At 46.6% G+C, this 12,879-nt stretch overlaps 1 protein-coding gene across 1 annotated transcript in view; it reads left to right on the forward strand.

Moving 5' to 3' along the window:
* The first annotated feature begins 223 nt into the window (after positions 1 to 223).
* Positions 224 to 12,879, forward strand: part of SEPTIN8 (septin 8) — a 63,039-nt gene continuing 50,383 nt past the window's right edge. Inside the window, exon 1 of the mRNA XM_069764014.1 lies at positions 224 to 360. Coding sequence (XP_069620115.1) covers positions 331 to 360 — 30 coding nt within the window. The 5' untranslated portion in view covers positions 224 to 330. The remainder of the gene's footprint in view (positions 361 to 12,879) is intronic.

Raw genomic sequence — 12,879 nt, forward strand, 5'->3', positions numbered from 1 at the left:
GTCCCACATAGTTTCGCAGTCCTTCTGCTATATATGTCCATGGTATGTATGTATATATGCATTCCTGCCACCATAGTCTGTGCTGTGCACCACCCCCGGCTCCCAGCATCAGCGGGGACTACAAGGGCCAGCATGCTTTGCGGAGAGAGGTTGTGCTCGGCTCGGCAGGCGGCCTGACTCCCGGCTGGTGCGCGGCCCGGGGGAGGTGACAGCCGTCTGTAATGCAGAGGGGAGTTTCCAGGAAGTGCAGTGGCCATATTGGATCCCATTGAGAGCTGGGATTGCATCAATCAGACGACCTGAGCTCGGGAGACGCCGGGAACAGCCAGCATGGCCGCCACTGATGTAGAGCGGGCAAATGTGAGTAGGTGGGCGCGGGTGCCAGTCACTGGGATCAGCTGGGCACCAGCAGTGGGAAAGTTTCCCGGCGCAAGTTGTGCACTCGGTGCTGTGTCCTGGGCACAGTGGGTGCAGTGTGGGCACGCAGGACACGGCTGTCATTGCACACAGGCTGTGCTGAGCCACAGGGCACCTTTCTTGGCATGGTGAGCCTCTGGGCACAGCTTCTTTCCCCCCATAGGTGTCAGTGAGACTGACATGGTGGGCTGTAGTGTATATTTGGCACTGTGAGCGGGCTGGGTTCTCTTCACTAGCGAGAGATATGCCAGCAGAAACCCCACAGAGGCATGTTTGCCTGGCACCAGTCAGATGAATGGGCAACCCTTAGTCACTGTGGCCGAGTGTCCATCCTAATAGTATAGAGGTCGTCCATAGGGGGGAGATGAGAAAATGTGTAATAGAGAAGCAGGGCTGCCCTACAGGGGGCTCCTTGGCATTGAGCTTGGAGGGGCAAACCCTACGGACATGGCCCCTGGCAGGGCTCTGCGTTGCCGCTGCACCTAGACTTTCCCTGGCTCCCAGATTTGGCTGACTGGCTACCTGTGGCCATCCAGAGAGTTTATGACTGTGAAGGGTTAATACACAGGGGATGTCAGTGCCCGCCAGCTGTTTGACAGGAGCTCCGAACTCTGCTGCCTATTGTGCCCATGGGCGCTAATCTCACCCCTGCTGTAGGCTCAGCACTGGTGGTGGGTGTGGGACCCCCTGTGCAGCAGATAGAGGTCTGTGACCCCATACAATCCCCATGGTGGCGTAGATGTGGTCCCTACGTTATGGTAGATGGCAGGTCAGTGTCTGAATGTTGTGCAGAATTCCATGGACTTGCTGCAGAACCTCGCTGCTCTCATGCGTGAAACGGCCAAGGGTCACGTGAACGTATACCCATGAGGCTGTCCAGTTCGGGCCGTCTGTACTCAGACCTTGGTACATGGATGTCTAAATTATGGCGGTCTCCCCCATTTCAGGACTTGCAGATTACAATGCTTGGTAATGTAGTAGGGTAAAATCCACATCCAAATTCACAGGTGGCACATGCAGACTTACGACCAAATCTGCAATTCTCTCCTTTGAGGAAAATAGTAACGCCCAGTTATTAATTTCGTCATATATTTTTAGGAGGAACAGCACAACATAGTATCAAGGAAATATGCTCCAGGAATGTTATATTATGGGGAATACAAGTACTAAACTAGACATGTTGGGGGACCGAAAGTTTTCCTTAAAGGGAATCTGTCAGCAGGTTTTTGCTACTTCATCTGAGAGCAGCCTGATACAGGCAAAGACGCCCTGAATCCAACAAGGTATCACTTTACTGGGTTCTGACGCAGTCTTAGATTTAGGAAAGCTCCCCCTTCCCACACCAGGCTCCATATGTACATAGCTATAGACAGTGAGCTGCTTATCACGGGAGTGGGCGGAGTTGGACTAGCATGCACGCCCTGCTGTAGTCCAGACTAGGATAACCACCAGGTGATAAAACCTTCATTGTAAGTAAGCAGCACACAGCCTCATAAGTGACATATCGTTGAAATTTTTTTTAACCCCCTACCTCATTCAGTCCTTCTGCTGACAGATTCTGTGTAAGGAGGTTCTCTGGAGCATTGATGGACTCTCCTGAGCCACAATCCACCCTTCGGTGCAGACAGCTCCTTAGATCTGGGCTAGCTGACTCGGGAGGGATATTTAAGTTTACAGTAGCTCCTCTTAAGTTTTTATAGGCGATAGGAAGCCAATGAGAGGCTGCACTACAGTCTGTCCGCGTTGGACCCCTTTAACGAGAGATTCACATGTTCTACATTGTTCGTGCTGTACGCGAGCTCCATAAAGATGTACTTTACTTTCAAGCCGCCGATGACAACAATGGCTCCTCTGTCACCTCCTTGTACTGTGGTCGGTACAAGCCCTTGTTTCATGGGATTAAGCAACAGATATAAAATAACAATGCCCTGTGGCTGAGTTACAAGAATCAGTATAATCGGGGTTGGGCTCCTGTAATCTCTTTATAATGTTTATTCAGTTCAGCCTGCGCCAACGACCCTGAATCTTGTACCAGGTCTTGTCAGACAGGTGTCTGGATTGTTCCAAATGGCTCCAAAAGTGGCCTGTGGAGCCTTCATACCTAATGTTTGGCTAGCTTTCTTCAAAGCTGGCAATAAACTGGCATGCAGGCCATAAAAATTTGAATAAAGTGATATCTGCGATCCGATATCTTATTTCCGAGCTGTTAAGATCCATAGGCCCCTCATAAAGCTTCCCGAGAACCTGCTTCCACTAAAAAAGTGACGTGTTGCAAAATAAAATGTCCATTGTGAAAGACTTTAGAAATCTCATTTATTTTGCTATTACTGTAAGTTGAGTATTTGTCCACGTGAAAACTCTCTTAAACCCTTGTAAAATGTCATGTGTGAACAAGCCCTCGCAGTCACAATAGAAGTTCCTGAGGGCTGCATGTAGGGTGGGAGCCCCCCGGCTGGAGATCACTGCTTTACATATGGATGCGGGTCATTGTGCATGAAATTAGAAATAATGCTCATTTCACTTTCCAGTTAATGATGATGGGTGTTGCGTTGCTCGGGTCGGCCTGGTTGCGTTGCTCGGGTCGGCCTGGTTGCGTTGCTCGGGTCGGCCTGGTTGCGTTGCTCGGGTCGGCCGCGTTGCGTTGCTCGGGTCGGCCTGCTTGCGTTGCTCGGGTCGGCCTGGTTGCGTTGCGCCGGTCGCGTTGCGCAGGTCGGCCTCGTTGCGTTGCGCGGGGTGGTCCTGGTAAACTGCGTTCACATGATTGTTCTTGATGGCTTTGCATCTGAAGGCCCCGGATGGGCGATTTTCGTGTATCTGTGTCATTTCCATTGTAGCTTCAATTGTAAACTGAATTTCTCGTTCTGGAAAGATTTGCCTAGAGCAGTGACTTTGTCACGCTTTGCATCCATGATAAAGAGGAGCTTGGGCATTAGAAATGTAGGGTAAAGCGCTTCGCCTTCTGCACTCGCACATTCCAATGGACGCTGTAAAAACCCGTACATTCCACAGACGTAGGCTCCATCCAGAGTAAATATTACTGCGGAGACACCAGATCCCGGGAGCTGGGCACACACTTGCTGCTGGTAGCTGACTTTTTTGGCTGATCTAGTCTGTTATGGCTTTGAGATCGATCTTAATGTCCATCAGTTTGAGGATCAGGGATAACAGGTGATTTTTTTTTTTTTCGTATTATCAATATAAGTGCCATCCAATTCTTTCACCCTTTCTTCATGTCCTATCCCTAGCTTCTTTTAAGATTCTCCAGGTTTCTTGAGCAACCCCTCAAATACTTGGGACCTGACGAACTTAGACTACTGAATGTCTCTCTTCTCGTTGGAATACAAGGAAGCATATGCTCGACATGTCGCAACTTCTTTTTTTTATCATTTAGGGTATCATGAATGAGGTAAAAAATCCCGGTATTCCTTTGTGACAAACGTTCTGTAGAGTACTGGGAATTACAGAAGACTCTGCAGATTTAAAGTGCACTTGTCTTCTGAGTTGTTCTACATCGGTGACTGCAGAATGATCAGTAAAGGATCCGTCTTACAGCTGATTTTTTTTTTTTTTTTTTTTGTTTGTTTGTTACTTATATCAATGCAGATCAACATTTTTAAAAAAATGAAAAACCACAGAGTTCAGTGTAAAAGAAACTGTGCAATTTGCAGTCAATATCTGAATGAAAATAGCTAGCAAATTGATGGTTGTTTTGAGGAATGTTATGCCTCGCTGAATGCATCAAGATCCATTGCTGCCAGGCCAGTTTGGGTATTTTAGTGCCCTAGGTAGATGAGGCCAATACCTTCCCCAACCTGAAGCTAAAGAATGGATCAGAGGATAAGGTAGCAGGACCCTTAATGCACCCAACCCCCACTCCGATGGGTTGGGTAACAAGCTCTTATGACCACTTCAACTAGAAATGTTAACTTTTTCACGAAACAATATGAGCAAAAGTAGAAATAGTAGTTTACTTTAGGGCGATGACTTAACGGGAGTGCAATTTCAAAGTTACATACAGAATCAACCATTTTTGGTGGACCATTTACACATTACAGGGGAAAAAATAGCGATATTCATCCCTGACGTACTATATTTTATCAAATCAAAGGAAGGAAACTAATATAGCATAACTATAATGGGGACGTTTTGGTTTCAATTAAGGTGTTCAGCATTTGACAGATACCATAATGGAAAATAAACAGCCCCCATTCTAGATAAAGTGCCAAGTCTGAAGGTTTTTGCATCCGTCATGCGACAAATACAGCTTGCACAAAACTGATGGTAGTTCTGGTGATGTATTCATGTACTGATAGTAGTTCTGATGACATATTCCGGTACTGGTGCTGTTTACATGTAGTGCTGATGATTCTGGTAATATATTCATCACCAGAACCATAATCTGTACATAATTAGAGCATCAGAACTATCAATAGCACATGAATATAGCACAAGTAACATCATCAGAGTAGGTTACCAGACCCACCATCAGTACATGACTGTGTCAACAGAATCAAAAGTACTTTAATTCAAGAATCACGCTTAGTACAGCAATCAATTTTAATGTCAAGTCCGCACCATAAACAATTGTATTTCTTGTACCTACCACTCCCAGTATGTCCTTAACAATGGTAATGAGAGACTGGGCGTTAACATCCATCATCAGACTGCGGACCATGCAAGAACTACAGTACTGATGAGATGGTCAGTATCACAAATAAATAAACACTTACATCCAGTTAACCTTATAGAAGACCTCTTCTCTGGAGTTGTTTTTCTTTTCATCTCCATCTTGTGTATATGCCATTAGGGCTTTTCACGTCCACAGCTTGTCTTTGTAGACCTCTCTCTCTCTTCTCCGATCTTTTGCAGCATATCCCAACACTGTGCCCTTAATTAAGTGCTGTTAAAATGCTCTGCATAAAGTCCATCCATACTGTACTCTAAATAAAACTAAGACCTCCATTCTGTCTACCATTATCAGCTATAGCCGCCTCTCCATCTGCCCTTATAAACCACAGCCTATACAGTAGCTGTATCTTCTCTAATTTTCCATAACACTTTCTATATATCCACACTGTCACCTTGCCATACTGTCCCCTCTCCATATCCATACTGTGCCCCCTCTTCACACCACGCTGCCCTCTTTAAACTGTAACCACTCCTCACACTGTCCTCATGCACACCATGATGGTCACCACAGGCACCCATAAGGTATGATATCCACAGAAAGGTGCCAATATACACTGCTCAAAAAAATAAAGGGAACACTAAAATCCCACGTCCTAGATATCACTGAATGAAATATTCCAGTTGTAAATCTTTATTCATTACATAGTGGAATGTGTTGAGAACAGTAAAATCTAAAAATGATCAACGTAAATCACAACTAATATCCCACGGAGGTCTGGAGTTGGAATGATGCTCATAATCAAAGTGGAAAATGAAGTAACAGGCTGATCCAACTTCAGTGGAAATCCTCAAGACAAGGAAATGATGCTCAGTAGTGTGTGTGGCTTCCACGTCCAGGTATGACCTCTCTACAACGCCTGGGCATGCTCTTGATGAGGCGGTGGATGGTCTCCTAAGGGATCTCCTCCCAGACCTGGACTAAGGCATCCGCCAACTCCTGGACAGTCTGTGGTGCAACGTGACGTTGGTGTATGGTGCGAGACATGATGATGCAGATGTGTTCAATCGGATTCAGGTCTGGGGAATGGGCGGGCCAGTCCATAGCTTCAATGCCTTCATCTTGCAGGAACTGCTGATACACTCCATCCACATGAGGTCTGGCATTGTCCTGCATTAGGAGGAACCCAGGGCCAACCGCACCGCATATGTTCTCACAAGGGGTCTGAGGATCTCATCTCGGTACCTAATGGCAGTCGTGCTACTTTTGATGAGCACATGGAGGGCCACCCCACACCATTACTGACCCACTGCCAAACCTGTCATGCTGAAGGATGTTGCAGGAAGCAGATCGGTCTCCACGGCGTCTCCAGACTCTGTCACGTCTGTCACATGTGCCCAGTGTTAACCTGAGGAGTCAGGTAACCCACACTCTGCTCTCCCTTCTATCCATGTGCTTTATTCCTATCCTCCTATGTTCCCTTGCAATCCACATTCACCGCCCAATCCCCCCTCCATCACGACTCATATACATCAGCTCCTCTCTCCTTCCCTCTCCCATGTACAGCTCCCATGCACTTCTCACCTTCCTGAAAAACCTCAGTCCATCTTACCCAAACAGACTGCATAAAAAAACTTCATACAATCCCAAAAGCTACTTGCTTTTTATCTTCCTACTCCTGCTGATATCAGGAGACATCTCCCCAAACCCCGGTCCACCATCCACCAACCTCAACCCCTACCCTACCTCACATCGAAACCTTAATAATCTTACTAATATTATTTGCACTCCTTCATCTCCTCCTTCTTTTAATTGTGCCCTTTGGAATCCACGGTCTGTATGTAACAAGCTTCCTTTCCTTCACAATTACTTTCTGAAAAACTCTCTGAATCTGCTGGCCCTCACGGAAACCTGGATTCAGGATTCTGACACTGTCTCTCCTGCTGCCATTACCCATGGTGGCTTACAATTCTTCCATTCCCCGAGACCAACAAACAGACCTGGTGGTGGAGTTGGCATACTCCTGTCCCCACAATGCACTTTCCAGGTCATCCCCTCAGTTCCATCACTCTCATTCCCTTCTTTTGAGGTCCACACAATCAGGCTCTTTCGTCCCCTCTCCCTCAGAGTAGCGGTCATATACCGGCCCCCAGGCTCACCCACCCGCTTCCTGGACCATTTCTCTGCCTGGCTGCCGCACTTCATGTCCTCAGAACTACCAACCCTTATCCTGGGAGACTTTAACATCCCCATTAACAGCCCCACTTCCACATCTGCATCCCAGCTTCTGTCACTAACCACTTCTCTCGGCCTCTCACAGCTCTCAACCTCTGAAACACACAAAGACGGTAACACCCTGGACCTGGTTTTTGCCCGGCTCTGCTCAATCTCCTACCTAGATAACTCACCGCTTCCCCTCTCTGACCACAACATTCTCTCCTTCACACTCACATATCCTCGCTCACCCCAGCACCCTCCTACACACCATTCAGTCAGAAATCTACAAGCCATTAACCCTCTTACACTTTCAGACTCCCTACGCTCATCATTGTCCCCAATCTCTTCCTTTTCCTGTCCTGATCTGGCTGTACATCACTTCAATGACACTCTTAGAAGCACTCTTGACCAAGTAGCTCCCCTCACCCTCAGAACCTCCAAACACAGAATAAAACAGCCCTGGCTTACATCGCAAACCCAAATTCTCCAGCGATGCTCTAGGTGTGCTGAACGCTTATGAAGGAAAACACGCACACCAGAAGACTTCATACACTTCAAATTTATGTTAAGGACCTATAACTTTGCCCTTCACTTCGCTAAACAGACCTACTTTACCACTCTGATCTCCTCACTATCCAACAACCCCAAGAAACTTTTTGACATCTTTCACTCCCTCCTCAGGCCAAAAGCACAAGCCCCTATCACAGATATTTGTGCTGGTGACCTGGCCTCCCACTTTATAGAGAAAATAGACAATATCCGTCAGGAAATCCGCTCCCAACAACTAAGTTCAGTGACTCCCATCCCTCCCCTCATTGCCCCTGGCTCACTCTCCACATTCGATCCCATCACAGAAGAAGAAGTCTCCAAGCTCCTCTCTTCTCGTCCGACTACATGCACTACCGACCCCATTCCCTCACATCTCCTCCAGTCTCTCTCTCCAGTTGTCACAAGTCACCTAACTACAATCTTTAATCTCTCCATCTCTGGCATTTTCCCCTCCTCCTTCAAACACTCTATCATCACTCCATTACTAAAGAAACCCACCCTCGACCCATCCTGCACAAACAACTACAGACCGGTCTCCAATCTCCCCTTCATCTCTAAACTCTTGGAGCGCCTGATATTCTCCCGCCTTACCCGTTACCTCTCCACTCACTCCCTCCTAGACCCTTCACAGTCCGGTTTCCGCCCCCTACATTCGACAGAAACTGCACTCATCAAAGTGACCAATGACCTTCTGACAGCAAAACGTAATGGTGACCACTCTCTGCTCATTCTTCTCGACCTTTCTGCAGCTTTTGACACTGTTGACCACCCTCTCCTTCTCTCTAGGCTCCAGTCACTAGGCATTAAGGACACTGCTCTCTCCTGGTTCTCCTCCTACCTTTCTGACCGCTCCTTCAGTGTTCTGTTCTCTGGCTCCACTTCATCTCCTCTTCCTCTCACTGTTGGGGTACCTCAGGGCTCAGTCCTTGGCCCCCTTCTGTTCTCTCTCTACACGGCCCCAATTGGACAGACCATCAGCAGATTTGGCTTTCAGTACCATCTTTATGCCGACGACACACAACTATGTACGTCATCCCCTGACCTTACCCTCGCTGTTCTACAGAACGCCACTGACTGTCTGTCCGCAGTCTCCAACATCATGTCCGCTCTCTATCTGAAACTCAACCTCTCCAAAACTGAACTTCTTCTGCTCCCACCATCTACTAACCTCTGACATTTCCCTCTCTGTGGGTGGCACCATAATAACACCCCGGCAGCAGGCGCGATGTCTGGGTGTTATGTTTGAGTCCGATCTCTCCTTCACCTCCCATATACAATCTCTTGCCCGCTCGTGCCACTTACACCTAAAGAACATCTCTAGAATCCGCCCTTTTCTCACCATGGAGACAGCTAAAACCCTCACTGTCGCCCTGATCCACTCCCGCCTGGACTACTGTAACGCTCTATTAATTGGCCTCCCCCTCACTCTACTTTCCCCTCTCCAGTCCATCCTTAATGCAGCAGCCAGGGTCGTCCATCTGGCTAATCGTTACTCGGACGCGTCCGCTCTTCGCCAGTCGTTACACTGGCTACCCATTCATTACAGGATACAATTCAAAGTACTTGTTCTCACCCACAAAGCTCTCCACAGTGCGGCACCCCCTTACATCTCCTCCCTCATTTCTGTCTATCAGCCTAACAGACCACTGCGCTCTGCAAATGACTTTCGATTAACCTCTGCACTAATCCGTACCTCCCACTCCCGACTCCAAGACTTCTCCCGTGCTGCGCCAATCCTCTGGAATGCTCTACCCCAAGATATTAGGACCATCCATAATTTGCATAGTTTTAGGTGCTCGCTCAAAACACATTTGTTCAGAGCGGCCTATCACGTTCACTAATCAAAGTTATGTGATGTTTGTGTGTGTGTAGCCCATTCACTATCCCCATCTATCCCCCACCCCCTGAAGATGGCTGGACCATGATTGTAAATACAGCATTGTAAATACACACCTGTACTTTGCATCTCCCCCTCCTCATTGTAGATTGTAAGCTCTCACGAGCAGGGTCGTTTTATTTCGCTTTAATTATTGTATTGTTGACGTTGTTACTTATGACTTTTGTGTTTGAAACTGTTAAACTGTAAAGCACTGCGGAATATTTTGGCGCTTTATAAATAAAGATTATTATTATTATTATTATTATCTGTGAAGAGCACAGGGCGCCAGTAGTGAATTTGCCAATCCTGGTGTTCTGTGGCAAATGCCAAGTATCCTGCACGGTGTTGGGCTGTGAGCACAACCCCCATCTGTGGCGTCGGGCACTCAGACCATCCTCATCGAGTCATGCACATTTGTGGCCTGCTGGAGGTCATTTTGCAGGGCTCTGGCAGTGCTCCTCCTGTTCCTCCTTGCACAAAGGTGGCGGTAGCGGTCCTGCTGTTGGGTTGTTGTCCTACGGCCCCATCCACGTCTCCTGGTGTACTGGCCTGTCTCCTGGTAGCGCCTCTGGACACTACGCTAACAGACACAGCAAACCTTCTTGCCACAGATCGCATTGATGTGCCATCCTTGATGAGCTGCACTACCTGAGCCACCTGTGTGGGTTGTAGAGTTCGTCTCATGCTACCACGAGTGTGAAAGCACAACCAACATTCAAGTGACCAAAACATCAGCCAAAAAGCATTGGTGCCGAGATGTGGTCTGTGGTCCCCACCTGCAGAACCACTCCTTTATTGAGTGTGTCTTGATAATTGCCAATAATTTCCATCTGTTGTCTTCCATTTGCACAACAGCATGTGAAATTGATTGTTAAACAGTGTTGCTTCCTAAGTGGACAGTTTGATTTCACAGAAGTGTGATTTACTTTGTTATATTGTTGTTTGTGTTCCTTTTATTTTTTTTGAGCAGTGTATATAGCATGGTCACCACCAAAGCCCCCATATATAGTAAAAAAGAAAAAAAAAACTTACTCGCCTATTCCAGCTCCCATTCCATCTCCTCTTCTATGCAGTGGGTGCTTGCCGGCGCGATGAGGTCAATCCACCTCAGCTTTATATTAATTTGGTGCTAGAAATAGTGGTACTATAATTTCTCCAGTGTCCCAAAACGCCAGGCCACATGATGCTCTTGCTACATGTGAGCAGCATGTGTGGCCCATCGAGCATATCTGAGACGTTATTGGCCGGCCAATGATGTGCTGCCAGCAGCGGATCTTGATGATTTGAGTCCCCAAGTGCATTTAGCGTGGCAGAACATTCCTCAGATTCACTCCTTGGTTATTAATGGTTAAGTGTGTATTACTGTGTATGAATACTCATACTTTGAATAAATCGAGATGTTTTGCAAATAATGCGTCCATTTCCCATCATTTGCAGAATTCTTCCCCGGGAGTGTATGACTGTACAGTTCTGCTCTAAAACCTTTCTGTTTCGTACTGTATCTACTACTTTGACAAGAATGGTATTTCCGGCCATATGACCAGATTGTGATGGGACTTGTCTGTCCTGTGACAACTTGACAGCTCTATCTTGTGCATCCATATCTTATCCTAACCAGCACATTGTGGTCAAACCTTGGCTCAAGTTGAACAATATCTATGGCACTGGAATCATCTGCCACTTATTTTTCTGTGGATATATCACTGCATGCATAATTTTGAAATCGATTGTTAGGGAGTTTTTCTTAATATTTTTTTTACCGTTTGACCATAGTAAAGTGACACCTGGAGAATGGTTCCTTGGGCTACTGAAACTTCTCAAGGCCGTTGGTCACTCATGCACACTCGCAATCAAAGCTGAAATCAGTGGCTACAAAAAAAGTGGTGTTTCAACTGGTTAAAAGGAATCACCTGACAGACTCATTTTTAAGGACCACTTTGGCGATATTTTTTTTTTTTTTTATTGAAAATGTTTCAAAAAACACCTGATTGGTGGGGGGAGTATGTAACTTCTCTGAAATAAGTCCTGAATTAAACCTCAGCAAATTGGGTACTGTCCAATCCCAAGGCTGTAGAGTGCTTCCAGAAAGTCTTTCAAAACCGTTTCAGAAAAAGAAAAACCCCTCTGAAAGCCCCCAAAAAGGTGTTTCCTGAAGCTGTTTCCACTTGAAAAAAAACTCATGTTTTTTTTCAATGAAGCAAAAATCTGTGTGAACATAGCCTTAGTTAATGCTTGTATGCCCTAAAGTGTAACTTGCTAGATTCAAGCATGTTATTACAGCGCGCTGTGCCATTCTTTTTGATATTAGAATAAATTGACAACTGGGTGGCAATGTCTCCCTAGGCAAAGTGGAGTGTCTGACAGTCAGTACTGATTGGGTAGTGTCAGACCTACCGGTATATATGGACATATCATCTAGTTATCAATCTCTTCCTATATTTCTAGGAGGAATAACGGGAACGGCACATCATAGTTAGGCTAGGTTCACATTGCGTTAGTGGGTGTCCGCTGACGGAATCCGTTACATAGCACCACCACGCAATGTAACTGATCCGTTAGCGCACCCATTGACCGCAATGTATGTAACGCATCCCTAACGCATGCCGTTTTTAGCATGCGTTAGCGATGTTCCGTTATTTTATGACGGACCTCGAACGCTATCTGCAGCGGTTTTGGGTCCATTCTCGTTAGGGCAGATCAGGCATCTGCGCTAGCGCGATAGCTAAACGCGATTCCTTTTTAGACATTGCGTTAACGCAGTCCGTTAGCGTATGCGCTAGACGGACTGCACAACACAAATGTGAACCTAGCCTTAAGAAAAGATACCGTAATCCAGAATTGTTAGATCATGGAGAATACAATTATTTACTAAAACGGTCCTGACTGTAGACGAGTCAAATCCTACACAACGTCTTTTTAATCCAGACGTTCCATTTTCTTGCTTGTAGGTGTCACAATATTCCTATTGTAGGCCCTATAGATAAGTGGTTGTGGTCGGTAGAGTTGACTTGTGGTCTGGCTGCCTCTGCTTATAGAATGGTTCCTGTGCCGCGGTGTAACTAGAATGACTGCATTCTGTAAGGAACTTGCTCGGCCTGCAAGGTCACCTTTATGTGTTAGTGTCAAGGGTGGGGTGATGGCGGGGCGCACAGTCCTCATACATGTAGACACATGTATTCCTTGTGTGTGG

Source organism: Ranitomeya imitator, chromosome 4, assembly GCF_032444005.1.
Source record: "Ranitomeya imitator isolate aRanImi1 chromosome 4, aRanImi1.pri, whole genome shotgun sequence".
NCBI classification, from domain to species: Eukaryota; Metazoa; Chordata; class Amphibia; order Anura; family Dendrobatidae; genus Ranitomeya; species Ranitomeya imitator.